This window comes from Porites lutea, chromosome 5 (assembly GCF_958299795.1).
Source record: "Porites lutea chromosome 5, jaPorLute2.1, whole genome shotgun sequence".
NCBI lineage: Eukaryota > Metazoa > Cnidaria > Anthozoa > Scleractinia > Poritidae > Porites > Porites lutea.
The window spans coordinates 10,844,992-10,867,457 of record NC_133205.1 but is presented as its reverse complement, the minus strand read 5'-3'; the positions used below and the strand labels follow the sequence as shown (position 1 = coordinate 10,867,457).

At 40.0% G+C, this 22,466-nt stretch overlaps 2 protein-coding genes across 2 annotated transcripts; one reads left to right on the top strand and one right to left on the bottom strand.

The window, feature by feature from the left end:
• The first annotated feature begins 801 nt into the window (after positions 1-801).
• LOC140937109 (uncharacterized) lies at positions 802-12,631 on the top strand. The gene is made up of 10 exons (XM_073386642.1): positions 802-990; positions 2,553-2,694; positions 3,159-3,272; positions 4,147-4,201; positions 4,300-4,420; positions 7,601-7,689; positions 8,714-8,905; positions 9,007-9,099; positions 10,254-10,326; positions 11,062-12,631. The coding sequence occupies exons 1-10, from the start codon at positions 925-927 to the stop codon at positions 11,578-11,580; spliced, it is 1,464 nt and encodes a 487-aa protein (XP_073242743.1). The 5' UTR covers positions 802-924; the 3' UTR covers positions 11,581-12,631.
• LOC140937110 (uncharacterized) lies at positions 12,163-21,072 on the bottom strand. The gene is made up of 8 exons (XM_073386643.1): positions 20,792-21,072; positions 20,401-20,557; positions 19,296-19,400; positions 17,846-17,907; positions 16,967-17,030; positions 15,794-16,013; positions 14,426-14,572; positions 12,163-14,160 (listed from the first exon to the last, which is right to left on the bottom strand). Exons 1-8 carry the CDS (start codon positions 20,954-20,956, stop codon positions 13,950-13,952), a joined length of 1,131 nt encoding a protein of 376 aa, XP_073242744.1. The 5' UTR covers positions 20,957-21,072; the 3' UTR covers positions 12,163-13,949.
• Between the last annotated feature and the right edge of the window lie 1,394 nt (positions 21,073-22,466).

Sequence of the window (22,466 nt, the reverse complement as noted above, 5' to 3'; positions counted from 1 at the left end):
AATGTTGGGAGCTGTTGCGTAACAATGTTGGGAGCTGCAGTGCTTAGTGGGAAGGATCCCGGGGTGGGGGGGGTACTCCCATACATTACCTATACGGGTATGTGCCGCCCAACGGGGTCGTGATTTTGAAGCTCCTGATTTAGAACGGGGTATCCATTTCAGAGGCGTTTTCTAGAATGGGGTATAAAAAATTGTGGATGGCGGCTTTATCTTCTGCCTAAAAAAGTTGCTGATTATGAAGAAGCATTTATTTGATGTATAAGTCGAACAAATAAAGAAATATCTTTTTAAAAAAACAGGGCTATTTCAATTTACAAACTTTCTAGAACGGAGTATAAACAATTGGCCCATTTCTAGAACGGGGTATCAGTTTTAGGGCGAATTCTAGAACGGGGTGTAAAAAACTGGCCCATTTCTAGAACGGGGTATCAATTTTAGGGGAAATTTTTTTTAGAACGGGGTGCCAATTTGGAGTCCCGGGCGGCACATACCCACCCAAAAAATACCCAAGTGCCTCCCCCCCCCGGGGGGAAGGATACTGATTTTAAACTTTGCGCAATAACTCCCAACAACATGCAAAAGGGTGTGCAAACGAACGCAACATGTAACATCCAACATTTTTTGGAGTTGTTGATGGGCAATAATGTCGCGACCGTTTGTACGGGGCTTAACTTTCTGCATGAAAAAGAACGGGAAAGAAAAGGACCGTGACTAATCTGGTGCTGGCGACCAATGAACTTATTGCGCAATAATGTTCAGCAGGGAGTACAGCGGGCTCAAGTGTTGTTTTTTCGAGGAATCATCGCTCTCTCGTCTTCTCTCGTGAAATGTAGAGTGAAGCTTCCTCGTGAAAATCTGGTTAATATAAGATTTCTAAGCTCATATTTTGTAAATACACACCTTCTGACTCACCTGGACAGCAACATGGGCAAGTTGAATGTGTCGATGCTTCGATATCTCTCCTCCGAGGAATTTAGGGTGCTGACAGCGGTAAGTTCTCATTAAATTAAGACTGAAGTTGGAACACGTGTTAGGAAAGTACGAGTCTGAGTCAGTTCATCGAACCAAAGGGCAGATTGCAATTACCGTAAACAGCCAGTTTCGATAAGGTTTGTTTTAAAATGGCAAAGGAAGGGGAAATAATTATAATATTATTGTATGTGAGAGGCTAGAACACGTCACTTGAATGTGCTTATTAGACTAGGGCTGGCGACATATTGGGCTATTTTATTTTAATATCCGTCCCCCCCGGTTGAGGACTTACCTTTTTTCTTACCCATGAAGATTGGCTAAAATTGCATTCACCCCTGAAGACTTCCATAAAAAATGGGCTTAACCCTGAAGAATATGGGTACTACATGTACCCCTGAAGAATATGGCTTTACCACTGAAGAATTTCGTGAAAATTAAAGCTTCACCCCCAAAGAATTCCATATTTTTTTACTCTACCCCTAAAGAAATCCTCAATTTTTTTAACTTACCCCGGGAGAATTCCTTGGTTCTTCAACCAGGGGGTCCGGATATTAAATGCAATAGTCCATTCACTTTTTCCCCGCTAATGTCAACTGGACGTTTAGGTCAGATCCCCACCCTCCCCCCTCCTTAACATCCACTTAATTTGTTACTGCTCCAAAAGTCGCATTCCAGAAGGAAATATACTGAAATCTGTGAAATCCCCTTACTTAAGGATATCAACCGTATCAACACAATTTACTGCTTTTAAAACGTGGTGGAAACCTCATACTTCGAAATTATGCTTTCTCCTACCTGTTCTCTTGCAAAATCTGCGCAACTGCTCAGTTTTGAAAGATCAAAATGTAAAATGTGTAAGTTGCTAGTAGTTAAGCGCAGAGGTGGAAAGATCGCAGTTGACACCCGCTTCTATGGTTGGTCCTACTCGGCTCTTGCACTTTTGTCCAAAAATACCCCGCACAAACGTCCACTGCCTTACCCTCTTTCCCATAAATGCCCAGTTGATGTTAAGTAGGGGAAAAGTGAATATGTTAATGGCCCCTTACTTATTATTCAGCTGCAGCTGAGGGGCATTTTTGGACAATAGCAAAGTGATACATTGATTTTCATAAATTTTAGGTAATGTGTGGAAAGGTGCTCGTGACATTATTTAAGAGAAAGCAGGACCAGTTGTACCATTTAAATTGTGATCATCAAATCCAACTGTGCCCAATACATTATTACTTTTTGACATACTTTAAACATGGCGGCCATGGCTTTGATTTCTGAATACTGTAGTGTAGTAGTAAATCAAAAGTATCAGCAGGAAAAAGCAGTTATACAGATTTTTCAATAGAACAGGTTGGAGAATTGTGCAGTAAATTGTGTTCATACCATTGACATCATCATGCAAGTGCATGTCAGTATTCATTCTGGAATACAGTGACTTTTGGGGCTGCAAAATTTCAAGTGGACGTTAAGGAGTGGGGGAGGGGACTCTGACCTAAACGTCCAGTTGACTTTAAGTGGGGAAAAAGTGAATATGTCGACAGCCCTTACAGGTGTGACTACAATAATAAGTTTAATTCTTTTTTCCCCAGGTGGAAATGGGAATGAAAAACCATGAGCTAGTACCCACGCCTCTTGTAGCCTCCATAGCTGACCTCAAACACGGAGGCTCTCACAAGATCCTCCGTGAGCTCACAAAACACAAGTTGGTGTGTTATGAAAAGTCTGGTAGAGGTGAGATCACTAGGATATATAATATATGCAATATATTTTATACTATTGATTGTGCACAATTTAGGTTTTGAGAGCTTATGAGGCCCTCTTAGGCAGATTATGTATGTCCCTAGTCTGAATTTTAAAACCTGTCATTTCGCGTTTTGAGGAGGAAGCCATGTTGCTGTCAGTATTGTACTATCATAATGGTACATGTATTTGTGCTTTTCTCTGTTGTTGTCGCAGTTTCAACCCATGTTTGTGTCTTTTGTCGCCATTTCTGCTGTGTTATCTGTTTCAAGGCCATGTTGCTTGTTGGAATTTTACCCCAATATGGTCTTGTTTATGTGTCGTAAAACCTTTAAAGTTAAAATTGCCTTCATTTGGAGAGTTGAAAACTTATGGAAAGACTTGCACATCTTATAGAATGATGTTGGGGGTTATTATGTGTGTGGTCACTTTTTATACCTTTTTAACTGTTTCAGTTGAAGGTTACAGACTCACTTTCAGTGGCTATGATTATCTGGCTCTGAAGGCTCTGACAACAAGAGGTAGTGTTCAGTCCGTCGGCAATCAGATTGGAGTTGGCAAAGAATCTGGTGTGTAAATCATTGCATACTCACTATGATTAAATAAAATTTAATAATCTTTGCAAGAGCAAGAATCTTTTAATGAATTATTACCAAGTCCCTTATAGACTTGTATGTGGCAAAGTGGTCACTGTCTGTTGTCAGAACAAATACTGTAATTTGATTAACACAACCATGCACCTAAGAGCCTTGAAGTGTGGTTTTGCCTACAAGGTTATCATTTAACAAGGTTTTCAGATATTAAAATGACAGCGTGTTGTTACATCATGCCGCTCAATAAAATTGTTATAATAATGACACAGTCATACAAACAGGGTGTTCATACTGTAAGGCCAGGTTGTATGGCTGTGCTGAGGTATTTTTTAATTGAAAAAAAAATATCAGTGTCCAAGTTGTGTTCAGTAACGCAGTGGGAGCCTCTCCAAATGGACATTCTTGTAAGCAGACAGCTCTACCAATGGATGCCTTTGAATTCACAAAACCCCTTTTTTTCTGAACTCCCGTAAACAATACAACAACAAGAACAGCAACCATTTATTTGCCAGCTTGAAGAAACGTTTACAAAAAACAGAATAAATTTATGTAGATAAGGAAAAAACTACGCAGAATAGCAAAAACTAAACGAGCTTGCATTGGTACTTACAAACTCTGCCTTTTTACATTCTTGTCAGTGGCCAGCTCCAGTTACAGACACTTTTTTGGCATCCTGACGGTGTCTGCTCACAAGAGCTTCCACTGTACTTCAAAGCTCCATTGTAGAATGACATCTTAAGGGAGAGAAAATAACAGAAAAAAAGTTTTTTTGTGGTGCTAGTAAAATTCCCATATTTTCTATGCATTCTACTAGCGATATTTGATATCTTAATCTTTGTGTTGTCTTTAGATATTTATATTATTGCTGATGAAGAAGACAATCAACATGCCCTGAAACTACACAGGTTGGTACCAAGTATTGTACAAAAAAGGTAACAAATCATTGTTATTTCCTAGTAAAAGATTTGAAAATTTGCCATTTTCTATAATCCTTTCTCACTAGACTTGGAAGGACGTCTTTTCGAAAGCTCAAACAAAAGAGAGATTACCTTAAACATCGTAAAAATGTTTCCTGGCTATATCTTTCACGTCTGGCAGCTGTAAAAGAGTATGCTTATATGAAGGTGTGTTTTCTAACTTCTAAAAGGTTGAACCCACAAAACGTTAACTTACCTAGTCATATAGATTAGTGGTAGATTTGTAACAAACAGTAGAGTCCAACTCTGCTTCATCCGGCTAATAACACTGATTATTATAAATAGTTTGTACTCACTTAATCTTTCTTCTCTGTGGCTACAAGCCTACAGTTAATTTTGGAAATCAGCGCACTTACAGTGAACGGTAGTTACCATAAAATTCCAAAAATAAGCCCGTCCATGTATAAGCCCTTCCAAATATAAGCCTCCCAAACTCGTAACTTAAAAAAAATCTCCCATGAATTGCCCTCCAAATACAAGCCCCTGGGGCCTTGTATTCAGAAATTGCCCTCAAATTCAAAATAAAACAAAGCAAAAACTGTACAGTAACACGTAAAATTTTTGCATTTGCCAAAGAACTATCACGTATGCCAAAAATGATTGCAGTCAAAAAGTGTTACAGTATAATGCTGTTTGCTAGTTCTCTCTTCAGGCTAGCTTGGATAAATATTTTCCTCGGTCCATATAGACAAAGTATTCGCATGGTTGAGTTTTAGAAAGGTCTTCGTCCTCAAGGCGAAAACTTGCTGCAAATTACTGACGTAAATCTCCTTTGCACTATAAGCTAGCCCAGTGGACATAGTTCCCTCCCAGTATAAGCCTAGCTGATTTTGAAACACAAATTTCCCTCTGTATATAAGCCCCTGTAAAAATAAGCCCGTTAAAAAGGGCCTTTGAATAATATAAGTCTTCAGAATTTTCCTTTACTTATTTGCTTTATAGTTGACTGACTAATCCGTAGGTTGCATGCTAGATGTGTGATTTTCAAGAGTAATGTCAAACTGCGTTCTGTGAAATGATGTGTTTTTCGTTATATTTTATTCAAAACAATGTTTAATAAATAGAGGATATTACATGGCCACACGGAGATATGAAGTTTCTCTTCGAGTGTTGAAAAATATTTCAGGAGTGAGCACAGCGAACGAGTGAAATATTTTTTCAACACGAGAAGAGAAATTTCGTATCTCCAACCGTCCATGTAATGTTCTTATATAAACACCAATGAACTACCAAACCATTTCACTTTAATAGTTTTTTGGTGTGAAAGGTGTGATTTATTATGAAGCCATAGCAATGGTGATATTTTCACATGTGAAGATAACATGTTATTTTCACATGTGAAGATATCAAGTTTTCGCGCGAAAGTTCACCTGGTATTTCCTTGGTGTTTATATAATAAGACAATAATTGCATTCAAGGTACGAGAACGCAACCCCTAATAATTTGTGTTGGGTGTTCTGTGCATTATTGGATGACCTGTGCAATTAATAAGGGACGTTTTTTTGAGATTGCATTTTCGTTCGTTGTCGTTGCCTTGCTCTGAGGCGCTTGCTTAAGTTTTGCCTCACTTTGAGGCACCAACTCATGTGGTGATTCTTGTGTCCTCGGCATTCATCTTTCAAAGGTTTGCTAAGGTCTGATATTCTTCGTAAAGCGTTCATCTTTTAAAAAGTTTGCTGAATCTTCGTAAAGCCTACATCGATCTGTGATTGCTGAATCATCCAAAGCGTTCATCTTTCAGAAGTTTGCTGTTAAATTTTACTTTGGTTCGTCACTGTCTTTGGAAAATGTCTGTGACTACTGGTGCATGCATCAAACTGGGTTTAGTTCGGCGGCCGTTATGCCACAAAGTAAATTTACCGAGTTGTGCAGCTCGGCGGCCGTTTTGTCACAAAGTAAATTTACGAGTTGTGTAGCTCGGCAGCTGTTGTGCCACAAAGTAAATCTACCGAGATGGGAAGCTCGGCGGCGCCATTTGACCATGACTTGTGATATTTTCGGCACCGGACAAACGAGCACTTTAACTCTATGTTATTTATTAGGAAAAACTTATAAATCAGCCCACAGTAGCGCCACTCTCGAGTCACTGAAATCAACACGCTCGAACAAATTACTGGAAAAGTTATTGACGTGAGCCGCACACACGTTCCATTGATGGCTTTGATAGGGTTAGTGCAAAGTTTGAATTCAGATGTGAAAGCTTTTAAACCAGTAAATTCAATGTAATTCATTTTGTCAACAAGTTGATTGGATGCTCTTAAAAATAACAGAGAAAATTATCCGAAGAAATGTTTTTGAAGAAAGAAAAAGAATCCTGGGTTAAGAACTAATCGGCCTTTGAGAAACTGCGCCCTGTAACTCGTGCCAGTAAAACAAAATGTTCCATTTACATGTCCGACGCTGGCCAATGTCTCCTCCGATTAAAAGCACTTGACACCGAACCATACGATATCTTTTGAAAACTTTGTTAAAATGATACACAGTTTAGATAGAGGTTTCACCGTACGCAACCCTTATGTTCAAAATATGCCATAATCATATTTATCTACATCGCAACCACCCTTCTGCCTCAACAAACATATCGAACGCACTCTCCTATGCTCCGATTACTCCTAGTTATTTTATTATATCTGGAATCAGAGGGTTGTCCAATACTCTGACAAATTTATGCATGGTATTGTATTGTCTTCACCTTACAATACTGTACAAAAGCATAACAATAAAGAACAAAGCAAGACAATGATAAATTTAACAAGGCTATGCATGAATTTGCTGGGGTATTGGACAACTATGTGTAATCAATGTCTTGGGAAGTGTTATCAGCCTTTTGACTGTGATTATTCCAGATCCCACAAAAAAGCATTCAATATTTTTTTTAAACATGCGTCATGTGTACATGACTGCAGTTAAAGGTGATTTTGTTCACCCCTTGCTTGTTTCAAGGTTTCCGCATGAGCCATACCTACCAGCAACTTAGAATTTTCAACATTTTGTTAGCAGGGACATTAATTTTCGGTTTCTTGAAGCAAGATCTTGAGTTTTCAACATCTTGCCTACAAGTTCTTAAATTTCCAACTTCTTGATGGCAAGATCTTGAAAACCTACGAAGCCAAAAGCTGTGAAGCCACAAAGATTCCAGGTTGCCTGCATACAAACTAAGATTGTTTTCAACCAAGTACAAATTATTGATCAAATCATCAGCAGCCACTGGACACTGCTGTAGTACAAACCTGGGGGTATGTACCAACAACATAAAGCCTATGATTTAACTCGAAGCAGCTATGATAAATGATACATTATTTAGGAGACAAGTTGTGTGTCTTGCAGGCTCTTTATGATAATGGCTATCCAGTTCCAAAACCAATCGACTTCAATCGTCATGCTGTTGTCATGGAGCTTGTTGATGGTCATCCACTGTAAGTGTATCATGGGCTGGGCTCTTTCTTGTTAACACATCATAATATTTATTCACTTTTAATGCAAACACATGCTTTACCTGTAGTTTCTAAAAAGATAACAATAGCCCCTTTAAGAGGCTAGCATGTTACTGTAGCTGGTTCTCTTGTGTGGGGTTTGGTTATGCATCAAGACCCACACATGGAAGCTCTTAGGAGCTTGTTCTCTGTGTTCCAGTGAGAGTTTGGTTTTTGAGGAGAGAAAACACCTGGACTATCCAAAGCCTGTAGAGCATGCGTTTTTTTTTCAAGCGCGACCCAGAGGTACTGAGAGGAGGACACGTCAACCTCTACCTTGGAATCATTATTTTATTGACTCACCCCAACTCTTGGTCAGTCCAGGCCCGAATCGCTCGCAGTGCAAAATACGCCTGCTTTGCAAGCTGGACTATCCAGAGAAAAACATCTGAGAACAAAGAAGAGAACCAACAACAGTGTCTCCTAAATATTGCATTACCAGGATTTGAACCTGAGCTATGCTGATAAACTGGTGAAAACTATGCTCTTTCACTACTGTGCTCTAGGGGGGCTACTCAACAAAGTTTTATATGGCAAGGCTCTGCCCTAATGTACAACCCCCTACCCTTTTTATTCCATTTTTTACAGACAAGGTACCCCTTTTGTATACCTTCCATTGAAAATGGTACGGAATTCAGCAGTTGAGGTATATGAAACAATAGCAAAATCTATCATTTAAGCATTTTTAAAAAGGGGCCTTTAATTAAAATGTTTCAAAAAGAGGTGCCTTATGCCTTATGTCAAGAAGACTTCTCGTATTATCGATTTTATTTCTTATATCTTATCAAGTGATATTTTGATGGGGTACCCTTTTTGGGTGGAGCCTCCCCGTACAGGCCATCATGGGGAGTATGTATGTAAGAGTTTTCCGTGAGATACCAAGATAAACAGTGTGAAGACTGTAAAATGCATCTGCTTCCATTTCCTTCTTGTTGCTATGGTAACATGCTTCTCTGTTGATTACAAGGTGTCAAGTTCATGACGTGGCTGATCCATCAGCTCTGTATAACGATCTCATGGAGTTAATTGTAAAACTTGGCAGCTATGGACTGATACACTGCGACTTTAATGAATTCAACTTGATTGTCAATGAAGATGATAAAGTGACAGTCATTGATTTTCCTCAAATGGTGTCAATTTCTCATCCGAATGCACAATGGTGAGTGCGTTTTCAATGCTGTTTATGTTTCAATTACCTTTTCAGTTGAATAACATCAATGATGTGAAGTGCGGTTTTTTGTTTGTCTTCTCATTTTCAAGGTATTTTGACAGAGATGTGCAGTGCATTAGAGATTTTTTCCTTCGGCGATTTTCGTATGAAAGTGAACTTTATCCCAAGTTTGCAGATGTGAGGTAAGTCGTTTTGCTTGTCATGTAGCTATTAGTTAGCTTAGATTTTATGATACGTGAAGTTTGTGGTGTTTCTAACAGCAGATACATTGACAAGTATTTCCCTTAAACGAAAAGACTTGTCCAGTCTTTCTCGTTTCTAGAATAAGGTTTCCTTGTCAACAAAAACTTTACAGTAGATAGCTTAAGCAACGATATCGCCAAAATGAACTGATTTAATGAACAAAGCAACATGTCAACAAGTGCATCACATTTCTTTGCCATCATCTCCATACCTATGACATGTACCCTATGTAGTAAGCGGTATTCTGATGTGTTTTTCGTTTATGTTTCGTAAAGTAAGGGAAACAGAGGTGCGAAAGCTGAACCGAGGTCAAACGAGAAAACGGTTGGGGAGGGGGCAAGGGAAAGAAAAAAGTGTTCTCTCTGCCCTCTGTACGTGACACGGGAATCCAGTGGTTTCGCCCCGCAACGAGTTCGCCCCGTTATAGTTCGCCCCTCAAGAAACAAGGGGGGCGAAACCACTTTCATTCGTATCACGTCCCCTCCTCCTTCATCGTTTTCTCGTTTGATGACCTCGTCTTTTACGAAACTTGAAGGAAAAACTTACTAAAACCCCACCTGCTACGCAGGCTATGTTTGATGTAGTTTCTTAATGGGACATTTTATGGTGGGCCTGACGCGACATTAAATTTCCGTTGTTCTGCATGTACTGTCTATCTGAACTTGGATACTGTCCTTAAGAATTCAACTCTAGGAAAATCCGCCTATATTTACAAATTGCGCGACTGACGAATTCGCTTTTTTGGAGGTTTTTTTTTACGGCCGTCGCTGTCATCAGCTGTGTTTAATTCGAATGAAATGACAGCATTACTTTGTATGATAAAAATATGCTGTGCTGGCTCTGACTCGTCCCCAGTCGTCTCTTACTATCTCTCCCTAGTTTCGCGTTAAAGTTTCGCGCGGGGTGTGATAAGAAGGAGGATACTTAAGGAGGATACTCACTTCTCCCGCCGCGCGTGCGTTACGCGCGAAGACGACTGGGGACGATTCAGGTACTAGCTTGTCTTAGATATTAAGTGCATGTATCTTTGGATGTACGCGTCTTTCTTTTGTATCATTAATTTGTGTATTTTCGTGTTCATTCTTTTATTCAGACGGCTTCATAACTTGGATGTTGAAGTGGCAGCAAGTGGCTTCACTCGTGATATGTCTGAGTCATTTGATGAGGTAAAGACATTTGAAGACACATTTATTGCTAACAGGGAGGGGAGGGAAGAAAACTCATTTCTCCCTAGTGTCGTATTGCAATACATTTATTAATTTTAATCATCTCTCAAGAGTGTGGATTGTCAGTTGCTTGTTTAAGTATTTAACAAGAAAAATTAAACGGAGTAGCGTTATTCGACGTTTCGATTTTTCATTGTTTCTAACATCATTATCAAGAATGAAAACCGTTAAATATCAAAGCTGTTAAAAGAGATGAGGTCGAGAAACCAACCCTCACGGACAATTTTTTGGTCCTCAAAAAGTGTAGAAATAAATTTGAATGCCTTGTCTGCTAAATGCTGTTTATACAGCAACTCAAACCATCGCTAAACGTGCCTAGGACATATGCATAATAATCAAGCATACACGAATGCCATCTAATGAATTCAAATCCGGCTAAACTCCTTTAACAACCTTTGACATTTGACGGTTTTCATTCTTGATAACAATGTTAGAAACATCGAAGCGTCGAATAACGTTACTCAGTTTATTTCTCAAAAACTTATTAATAATTTATATTGGGTGGAATCAGTGGATTGGCCCTTCTCATTAACAGTTTCATTCATTGTTTCATTCATTCATTCATTCATTCGCCCGTGGTTATTTGCAAAGTATAATATTTAAGAGGAACTTGCTATCGCTTAATATAAAGGCTGATAAATGAAGTACATCAAGGCTATTGTGATATTTGTCTAGGCTGCCGCTGACCTTCTGGCATCTTTGGAAGATGAGGATTCCAAAGAGGATTCCAAAGACTCTGAAGTTACATCGCAGGTTCAAGAACAGGAAGACAGTGATGATAGCAACATGGAACAGGGGGAGTGTAATACCAAGGAAAGCGTCACTGATGAACAGCAAGGCGCAGGGGATTATATAAAGCCGTTCGAAGAAGACCAAGAAGAACAAGAAACGGGCGAGGACTGTGACCTAGAAGAGCTAAGCTATCAAAATAAGCAGCACAGACCGTATCGCGATGCCAAGACTCACGTGACTGAGAAAGGCCACGGTGATAATCTCAGCAGTCAATCAAGTTCCGTTACGAGGTCATCGATTGACTCGAGAGAAATAAGAACTCGAGTGAAAAAGAGTTTGGATAAAAAACAAAGAGACGTGCGCAGACGGAAGCGAGGCGAAGCCTCCGCAGTGACTCGATCGAGGCGGGAAAATCGGGATATTGTAAAGCAAGGTTCACAGTCATGGAAAGACGGCTGGTGAACAGGTTAGAATGGCTGGAATTGGATAAGGTGTTAAGTGACAGTCAACAGTACCTAGTGCCGAGGCCACTAGGCCGATATTTGACGCGCTCATGCGACTTGTGTGACTTCAATGAATACACATGCCGCGTGACACAACCTGTTTTCTATGCTGTCTTAAAAATAAGAGAATACCAAGTGTCTAGTACAGTCGACCCCGCATGTGCGACCTCCTCTCATAAGCCACCACAGACCCAAAACACCAATATTTTCCCGGTCAAAACCCTGTTGGTGAAAGCTGTCGTGAACGGCAACCTCTCATGAGCGACAGCGACCACTTTTTGGGGTGACAGTTTTGTGATCTTCCATTGCTTTTAACCTCTTTTAAAGCGACCGCTTTACACATGGTCTGGTCTCTTAGTTCGCTGTTAATGTACTACACTATTCCATGCTAATCAGAGCATACGAAGAACTTATAGTGACAACTTGAAACTACACCTAAGTAACTCAGAAAATGAGTACAATAAATTATCTTACAAATAGTAGACGTGTCTGTGCCCCTTCTCGGAAGAGATCCCCCTGTAGGTCGATTCTCTTAAGCGACTACTAAATCTTCGCACGGGAGGTTTGACTGTATAATTATGAAATCAGATTAGTGAAGTGCTGCCAAAAGTACTGAAGAGGGTTAGACAGTTTCCGAGCGGTGTCATCTGACTATAAAAGATATATTTGGTGACTACATAATCTTATTTAAACTTTGAATTTTCCACCATCCTTTCTCTGCCGGTGCCGAAGCCTGCAACCACATATAGCCGCGGGCGTGTGGGTAAATAGTGATGATACGCGGCGAATTATCTTTTGAAAAATAGCAGTTGTACGCAAGGGTTTTTAAGTTTTTGTGGCCAAAAAGTAGCAGACGAAACATTTTGGGTTGTTGGTGAATTTTATTAAATATCATGTTAAGAGCTGTACCAATATCCCTCTATAGTGAACTATTTACACTTAAGAAAAATACATCTATTGTTCAAATAAATAGCCCTATGTTATTTCATAAAGTCGTTTTTGTGACGATTTCAAGATGTTGCTCGAACAAATCGTGAGGGGTTGGAAATATATTAATTATATTGAACTTGTTTCTCTGTTTGTTTGCACAATAAAAAGCAACTTGCGAAAAAAGTAAAAAATGCCTGAAGGAATTAATAAAACTTCATTTGGTTTTTACGAACAACACTCATTAAAAGCAGAAGAGTTTGCGACAATTAACAGCTGGATCTTTCTTGGTTTTGCGGAAGTCATTGTTACTTATTTTAACTAGAAGAAATATCCAGAAATCTATCTGCTTAGTGGGGCGGAGAAAGAGTTGACAAAATACTGGTTCAGTACCGTTGAATCCACTATTTCTCTTTCATTTTTACGCCTGAAAAGCCAGAAGCTAAGACTGACCGCTATGTTGTTCATACGAGTCCGGTGAAGTTTGTAAACGCAAATAAACTTAAACGTTTAGGGTTGTTAACACGAGAAAGATGCTTTTTTTTTTTTAGAAATTATCCTCTCAAGCAAAGTGTTAACGAGGGCAAAAGGATGTACGCGAGGAAAGAGGCCGTGAACGCGAAAGTTCGTATGCGATTACAAACACAAAAGGACTTGACTTCATTCTTGATAAGCAGCACGATGTTTTTTGTAACGGCTACATTCGTTTGAGTCGAAGTTTTCATAGACCTGTTAAAAGGTTTTGAAGATATTGCCTTTTTTGATCAATTCTATGCTAAAGTCATTACTCAACTACTTTTACCATACACAGAATGCTCCTGTTCAGTTACGAAGAGGATATCAAACAAACAATAATTACGATCAGGGCCTGGTTCCTCGAAAGACGGTTAACTTTATATCAGGATTAAGCTAAATTTTAGGCAAGGTTTTCTTGTCTAAAAACATGCAACTCGGGCTTAAAAATACTATTTAACCTTCACTCCGAAATACAGTAATAATAACACAAATTGTTACTCTAAGCGTTTTGTAGGAAGGTGAAATACAATAACGGAACAACATTTTAATCCTGCATTAGCGCTAATCGGTCTTTCAGGAACCCGGCCCAGATGTTTTGGTGAATTTTGCAGGCATTGCCTAAAACTTGACTAAAGGTTGGCCCAACTTTTCAAAGTTTCAATCTATGTCCATCCTTGCCATCCGTTACAACAGACGCAAGGAAACAGTTGCACTGCCTAAATGTAGTCTTTAACTAACAAAACTGAACCGCGGCTATTATTTTAAGAACACAGTTTATGCGAAAAAGGTTTTAGCTTTTTGAAAAGATAGTAAATAGCCTGACATAGTCCCTTTGAGTAAAATAAATCGCTGAAAATGTCAACTGCTTGATGATCTTTGGTTCACTCACTGGTAATGAGTGGAAAGGATACCTTTTCTTTCAGATACCCAGTCAGGGGCTATGATAAAATAACCTCGATCTCTTGTGTTGGTATTTGTGAAGAATGAGTTGTCATGTACGTAATCATAATCCTCGTACGATGGATTATATGAAGGATCCACTCGGGGCTTCAGCAAATGACTGAGTGTAGCTTCACCTAAGCCATGTGATCCATACCTAAAAGGAGAATTTAGAATTATGTAAAGGTTATAATACACGAGGTTCCATTTTTTTCAGAAGAACTTAGCACTTTTGTAAAAATCGACTCCGCATTTTGTGGTTTCCGTAACAACGGTAGGGGTTATCAACAGTAAAAGAGGGCTAACCTTTTTTATTTTCCAAAGAAATACTAGCTATAGTGATAATGAAGTCTCAGCGCTACCGTTGTAGCAGCTTCAAGCAAAATATCCTTATGAGCCACTCTAGAATTTGAAACACTCACTTGTTAAGGTGTTCCAGTAACCTCTTCACTCTGAGATAATCACAGAATTCACATTTGCCTTCAGTGTGATTAAGGTGATGATGGTGGTGGTGGCGCGCATGCTCTGTGAAATGATTTTCTGTTTCGTCCAACGCCTTATCTTCTTCTCTGAAATTTGCCCACAAAAAGGATGAAAACGTAAGAAAGAAAGGTATAAAAACCAAAGTGGTTCTGACACTGAGCTGAATATGACTATACATTTGTAGAATAGTTTCCTAAATTCATGTATTCGCCCAAGACAATAACCTGAGGGGTTGCAAGCGAAATCTTTGTAATGGAGGGCGACGGCTACGAAAACGTCGCTTAAATATTGAATTTGCATTCTTTCAATCTCTTTTTTGACGTTCTCATTATCGTCGCTGTTGTGGTATCTTAAAGTCCCTAATATTTGTCGTGTCGTCTCTCTCCACCCTAAAAGGTAAGTCTCAGGGGTTGACTTCTACCCTGGAGTAATGTTTACGTGCGTAAATAATATAAAGGCAATGTTTTGAAAGGCCGCTCGTAAACGTATAAGTTTGAGCGAGATATTTACTTGCCTATGCGCGTGATTATTGCGCGACGGTAGAATTCCACCTTAACAGGCAACAGCACAGGCAACTCGGAAGTTCCAAATAGGAACTTACTATGAAGCATGCGCAAATGGGAGAGATTCTGTGGAATGCAGAACCAAGAATACTCGCAACTCATGTCAAGTTGACTAAGATATTCACCCCACCTATTGTTCTTTCTATTTAGAAATTTCCACGACCTGAATTTTTGCTTGTTTTGTTGCCGACACAAAGTGCTCTTTCTCAAACCCCTGCATTCGTTCTTGTTTCTTGCAGCTTCCATGCTCGTTGCTCCGCGCCCCTTTGTTGCCCCATTAAAGGGGCTGTGTCCGGCAGTCCGGTTCATTTTGATAAATTTTGCAAATTACTCGCCCTCAATCGCTAAAGTAAGCAAAGAAATTACATCTAAATGACAAATCAGAGATCCGAGACATACAAATATGTCTCCAGAGCATTATTTTTGAAGTTGCAAGCAGCAGGGATCAACTTTGAAAAACTGTTAGGCTGAACAATTTTCAAAAACCCTAATTTCAATCCGTTTCAATCTTCTTCAGTTTTGCCCATCCGTGGCATCTGTTGTTTCTGTTATGTTGTTTTAACCTTCCTTTAAAGTTTTAAGCGGTTATTTTTATGTTTCTCTTAATTAAACAGGCATTTTGCAATTTCCTAATTTGGCTGAATTTCGTGACACAGCTCCTTTAAATTTAAAGAGGCTGCTTGCTGTCTGTAATGAAAGTACACCTTTGACATTTATCTCAATCTTGATAAATAAACTCCTTACCTAATGGATCCAACAGATTTAGGACGCGGAGGTAGCGATGGACGTTCAGTTACTCTTTGTGAGCGAGCACTCTTTGCTCTCTGTTGGAAGTAAAGTTCTTTAGAGAATTGTGGCCGAGGTGGTCTTTTCTCCTCTGGTTTGGGTGTAACAGGTCTTGTAGGGACGGGCTTTGAGTTTGCCTTAGACAATGTATCCATAAAGTTGTATACCACAGCTTTTTCTGCAAAAAGAATGTGTTTGTGAATTGGTTAGTCGAACGCGAGTCAGTTGACCACAGAGTCCAGTCAGTTATATAGTCCAAGACGAAATTATCTGTATGGAATGCAGGGCATAGCGTGGTCGTTGAAAAGCCTGCTTTAGCAGAAAAGGACCGTAGCCGCAGCCAGGCAGTCGAGGTAAGACAAAAAGTGTTATTAGCCGAGCCAAATCTAATAATTGTTTAATTATACATTGTTTTGAAGAAAATAAGGACAAACAGAGCATCGCATGAGGGACAGTCTGACATAACTCTTGGAACTCATGCATTGCGCTCGCAACCTACAGATTAGTCAGTATGAACTGTAGGTTGCGCTGATTTTCAAAATTAACTGTAGGCTCTCCAATGAGAAGACAAATGGTGAGTACGATACATAATAATTTCAAATACTCGTCGTGTATTGGTCAGTATCCGGTGGATAACTCATTTACGGTATGGTGAAAGAATGAAAGATGGTATATTTTAAGCTCAATGAAGCAAATGTAAAAATGAAGTGATCAGCATGTCACGAGCGTGGGACGAAGGAAAACTCTGAGTCCCCGACAGGATTCGAACCTATGACCTCCCAAACACAGGGCGGGGGCTCTATCCACTTGAGCTTAGATTCTGTTTGACACGCGTCATTTACGGTGGTCTCCCTAACACTGACTGGTAGGACAATGATTTATCCGATGAATAGCGCTAACATCCGGTTCCTGGGTTATAAAGGTTTCCATATAACCATCGGACACGGTTATTTAATCGTAGATATTTTTGGAACGGACCTCTGGAATTAGCAAATGAGAAAAACAAAACGTAAAAAGCACTGTACTGACGATACTCTTGCCGGTAGGTGGCACAATCATTGGCTAATATGGAAAATAATTAAGCTTGTCGATACTGGCCTTGTATAGTTGCAATATTTTTTAAAAACTTACCATATTCATTTGACGACTTAAGCCACTTATTAACACCAGGCAAAGCGGGAGAAATCTTCTTCCCCTAAAGAAAATGCGCACTCTAACGTCAAATATAACAATATCGTATAACATAACATATTTCTTATCCGAGCAAAGTTTGCACTGTTATCTAAAAATATGGCCTCTTAAAACAAAAATCTGTTAATAGGCTTGGGTTTGGTTGTCATACTGAGGTTAGAACGTACCCGCTGATAACTCGATCCACGCGTTTTTTAGTCATTGAATTTTGAGCAAGGACCGAAGATTGAGGGCAAAAAACAAACAAGCAAGAGACCTCAATTCTGGCCTCTTCGTTCAGGGTAGTTTTCATATTACACGGTTTAAACCGTTGACGGCATACATGTTTGTTGTTTTGGTGGTGAACGGATTCTTTTAGTCATTTCATTGGCTGATGTGAACTCTTTGAACACTACGCCCCCAAGAAATTGAGAATTTTTCAGTTCTAGTCCTTGCTGTACACAGCTGTACACAGTGGAGGGATTAAGCTTCACGTATACGGCAAACGGCAAACATCGGATTCCACTTGAGAATTTCTCAAAATATAAAATGAGCAGATAAAAACAGCTTCAAACAATTCTTATGGATAAAAAATTGCGTGAAACTACTAATTTCTGTGTAGAAATAATGAACAGTAAACGACAAGTAAAGGGGAAACTTGGTCACGTGGAAGAAATTCGCGTTTGCCGTTTGAAATAAACGTGATGCCTAACCTCTCTAGTTATGCCACAGGTAATCGCGAGATCACGAAACAGGGTCGCGCCAATCCAGTTTTATTTGTCAGTTCACCAAACAAGAGACAGGGAAGCACAGACCAGTTCCCATTCAATTTTCACTCACCTCAGTTTTTTCTGGTCGAGAGTGCAGTTCAATCTTCTGCCCCGCCAAACCGAACAGTCGATCTGCAAAAAGAACAAGACTCAGTTTCAGCATTGCGCAAAGCACGGAGCGGTCGGAAACTGGACCCTTGAGTGCCGTTATCAAAGAAGACTAAGCATCTTTTCACTACCATGCAATACCAATATCATCCAAATACCAAGCTCAATTTTTCAACTGGGGCATTTTGTAGGGAGTCAGAAAATCTTAAACCCTGCGTGTACAGGGCAGGGTTTATTTCGTACTTGATCATGTCTCGAGAACAGACCTCTGCAACCTGCGATCGGAAGGTCCTTCTTCCCTTCCCTTCAGCCGACCTTCGCGCTTTAGCCTGGTCGCTGGTTAAGTCCTCTGACCCGCTTAGTGGCGAGATGGCATTAGGGCGTTGATTTGTCTCATACTTTTGACAGTTGTAAGTGTACTCTTAATTTCCTTCCGCATCTTACGAAGGTACCTTTCCACGCCATCGTGTTCTTACGAATCTGGAGATCTGTCATAAAACGTGTTGTTTTTCACAATATGTTATATCACGACCGTCGCACATAGGAAAGGTCTGACTCGGGTTTCGCTTGCCAATGAGGAACCCTAAGTGATCCCTGTGATCCATCCAGGCCATCTACCAGGTAGCTTATTTATTCTTTTGCTGTAAGTTTTTGATCATTTTGTCCCCGGGGTTGGGGGTGGGGTTGGGGGCGACTCTTAAGTGAAGGGGGAGGGGATGATGTTCTGAAAATTGAAGATGAACCTGGGCCCGGTGTTGTTCAAGCTTTATTTCACCATAATTTCTTAAAGGATACCATTCAATTGGACGAGAAAGACAATTTATTGAATGAATTCTAGTTCCTTTTTTTTCTTCTGAGCGTTCTGTATTCAAGCAATAGGTGTATGGGTCAAAATTTTAGAGTTCCGATCCGGTCCTGAAAAACCGCAATGGTAATCTCAGGCTGCAATTTAAACTCCTGCCATGGCGGGACGACTAGCCTGCGAGCGAGGTCTCGGGAGCGCACTGGCGGGGGGCGGGAAAACCCCTCGACCAGAGCGCCCAAGAGAGATTGCTCGCAGGCTGCTGGACGACGAGCATCTCCGGCCCTTTTTATACAAAAAGTTTTGTTATTCCACTTCTTTATCATCGTAACGGATTAAATAACCTAGGTCTAGTTCCTCGAAAGATGATTAAGTTTAACCCAGGATTAAGCCAAATTTTAGGCAAGGTTTTTTGTCTGAGAACATGCAACTCGAGTTTACTGTTTAGCCTTTCTGACTCCGAGATACAGTAATGATAACACAAAATGTTACTCAAAACAATACACAGGAAGGTAAAATACAAAAACGGAACAAAAATTTTAATCCTGGATTAGCGCTAATCCGTCTCACAGGAACCGGGTCCTGAACTAAAAAAGTCTATGCCCTGCACCTCTGTTTCGTTTGGTGGTAGTTGCTTCTCCGCACCAGGCCTCCTCAACAAGCTCCATTGTGGGCTGAATGAATTTTTCAAGCAGAGCTTTGTCCGCGTGAATGGCTAAGACAAAAAAAAAAAATTAAAAAAGCTCTTGATTGCGTCACGTCCCAATATTCAGCTGCCTATTCACTCAAAACCGGCTCATTGGCCAGGCTCCTGCATTGCCTTAGTTCTCCAGTTGCTTAGCATTGAGTTTTCAGCTTATAGAATTTCGTCCAATCTTAGTCCTTCAAATTGAAAGTTAGGACATTCCTTCATTCATTTTGCCTTTTTCCTTTTCCTTTTTTTCCTTTTTTTTTTTTGTGGAATGACTCTTTCGCGGGTAAATACGTTGAATATTTTTTTGAAGAATAATTATAAGACCCCGCCTGATTTGTTTACAAAAAAACCTGTTGGTGTCATTTTCACAAAAGGTTTTAAATACTACTATACTCGCTGAAAATTCCAGAATCGCACAGAAAAAAAGAGTCGCGCACCAAAGGTCAAAGTATTGTTGTTATCCACTTCAAAACTTTTGATGAAAAAGTTTATTTTATTTTTCTAATCTGTTAGTAAACAACAAACAGTGACTGCTGGATTCATTATTTAGTGAGACGAGCTTCAGAGGATTAAACTATAAGTGAACACTTTACATTTAGTGTCAGTTTTGTTAGACTTACCTTTCAGGTGGCTTTATTTACTCGAAAAAGAATTAATTTCTCTTTTCCTTTTTAGCAGAAGCCCAAAGAAAACTCGATTTTACGAGAATTTTTGTTCGAATTGTCGAAATTCAAGCTTCGGCTTGTGAGTAAAATAAGTCTGGCTTAAGTAACCTTTTTAAATGTTTTAGTTTCATAATGTTAACAATAGCAATTTACAATTTTTATTAAACCCTGTCTTTCAACAGCTTACTGAAACAATAACGCAAAATAAAGAATTTGCGTAATGCGAAAAAATATTAAATGCCAAACCAGTTTCGTGACAAGGCTGAAGCCTTTTCGCCTCATGCAATGTGGAATAGTTTACACCAGGTATATAAACACTTATGCTTAACTTTCGAGAATTACGATAACAAATTTACCTTTAGATCGCAAGCCATCAGGTGTTGTTATATCCACGTTTAATCGGACATCGCGTCTCTTATCCGTGTTAACAGTTGACAATGCTCTCTCAAAGTCTTCTTTAAAATCGAGGTAATTTCCTGTTTGAAGAGCCCGCATAGTCTTTCTGTCGAGTTTCTGAAACATCAAAAAGGATGGACTCGATTTTTTCAATATATTCGCAGCGGAGGTTGGGAACCTAATAAATGACATTTTTCATGGATTAATTAGTAACAATATTCAAAGATGCCAGCCTAAGAGTAGATGACAAAATTAATAATTGTGATGTGAAGTTCAATGAACTTGTAGAAGTCGATCTTTAGCTTTCGTCGGTTTTTACGGTTTTTGTAGTCAGAAAAAGCGTATCCAAACCTTCGGTACAGGGGGATGATGCCGGCTGCCTTGAAAGCCTCGAGCCTTTTGTAGATGAAGCTGAAATCCAGGCCTTTTACTAGAATAGTCCGTCATGTAAATTGACTTGCCAATCGTGTGTTTCTCGGGGACAAGGTTCGGAGGAAGCTGAACCCACTGTGGCATTTTGAAGTCAACTTGCAATAAATGCCCGCTCTAAAGTCAAAACTGCTCAATCTGAACAATGCCGGCAATCACAATTGTACCATTAAATTCACGATCTGTTGCATTCCGCACGACGGAACCTAGACGTAAACTAAAGAGGTCACCATGGGAAAATTGGCACCTCTTCTCCGATTGGCTGTCGCAAGAATACTTAGTACTCATTAACTAATTAAGTCGCTCACGACTCCCTGTCTTTTACAATAATTATACTTTTGGTCATTTCATTATTTTTGTGTGTTACGTTGTGGAATTCTTTGTCTTTCAAAGAGCAGGTATCGTAGATCTTCTCCTCTCCGATCTTATCCAGAACGAAAAGTTTTCCCTTTTTTAGATCCTTGACGTCAAGCTTCACGTAAAACAACATTGCATGCAACAAAGAGCCTGCCATAAAATTGAAAGAAGCTTGTTTATTCCTCTGGGACCTTCAAACACAATAAAAGTCAATTAACAAACCCTTCCCTTGAGAGAAAACCAGCTGCCTGATTTTATTGTCACGCCATTTGTCTTTCAAAAAATGGTTCTTTGTATTTCCGGTACTAAAGAGTCTATACTGGCTTGCGAGAAGTTTCCAATTTTCTCTCAAACAGTGGAACTATAATCAACCGCGTGCCCCGCAGCGTAGCCTTCGAATATCACTCGTTCCCCGCTGATGGGAAAGGCCGGGGAAACGTACCATGGCGGCGGCGAGCGATGCAAGGCGGCTGTATTCGCTGCGATGCGCGACATGTCCATTTTTTCTCGTCTGCCAGTTGTTCCTGAGATTGAGGAAAAAGATAGCTTCGGCCCTGCCGGTAGCCTCCCAAGCACGCGTTTTCGGGGTCTTCGTCACCCGTTCTTCCGGCTACTCTCGTTGGAGAGGATTGCGTGATGGGACAAAAGAATGTCCGAGCTGCCGAAAGGCGTTTAGTGTCGTCACGTAACGCTCTTGGAGCGTTGCGTGACGACACTAAAAACATCTGTGTAGCAGACTAACAGGCGCTATTTCGGCGCTTATGTAGGCGAGCGCGAAGCCGACGTGAGTTCTCCGTCGCTTGTGTCTCGCCTCAAAAACGCGAAAAAATAGCGCCCGTCCGGCAAGCTGGTTTGTTATCACAACCTCGTTCCCAGGGTTCTCTTCTGTACCCGCACTGGTGGGAACGAAGTAGGAAAGTAGGGCTTCTTATGGTAGCAATTTCCATACGTCATCATGAGACAATGACTCCTAATTTTTGCTGAATTTTATTTTGCAATTACCAAAATGAGCAAGTTTATGTTTAATAGCTTCGCAAAAAAAAAACTTTGTATCAATATAAAAAGCCAAGTTTCCTGGGCGTGGGTGGGCGAGTCCCGGAGAAGCAGGAAGTTTCCCCCCAAATCATTTGGAAAGGAAGCATGCATTCAGATTCTACGGATGGTTTATTTGATATCGGAGGGTTTTTTCACACGGAGGTAATAAAATAATATAGACCTGCATATGGACATGCTTCCGGGA

Bases quoted from the DNA above. Each gene is read 5' to 3' on its own strand.
- LOC140937109 (XM_073386642.1), top strand. From the start codon at position 925: ATGGGCAAGTTGAATGTGTCGATGCTTCGATATCTCTCCTCCGAGGAA. The intron at 2,695-3,158 runs GTGAGATCACTA...TAACTGTTTCAG, and splicing joins TTATGAAAAGTCTGGTAGAG to TTGAAGGTTACAGACTCACT. The intron at 4,202-4,299 runs GTTGGTACCAAG...CTTTCTCACTAG, and splicing joins CATGCCCTGAAACTACACAG to ACTTGGAAGGACGTCTTTTC.
- LOC140937110 (XM_073386643.1), bottom strand. From the start codon at position 20,956: ATGCCACAGTGGGTTCAGCTTCCTCCGAACCTTGTCCCCGAGAAACAC. The intron at 20,558-20,791 runs GTTTGGATACGC...TTGATGTTTCAG, and splicing joins ATCATCCCCCTGTACCGAAG to AAACTCGACAGAAAGACTAT. The intron at 14,573-15,793 runs GTAAGGAGTTTA...GGCAAATTTCAG, and splicing joins AAATCTGTTGGATCCATTAG to AGAAGAAGATAAGGCGTTGG.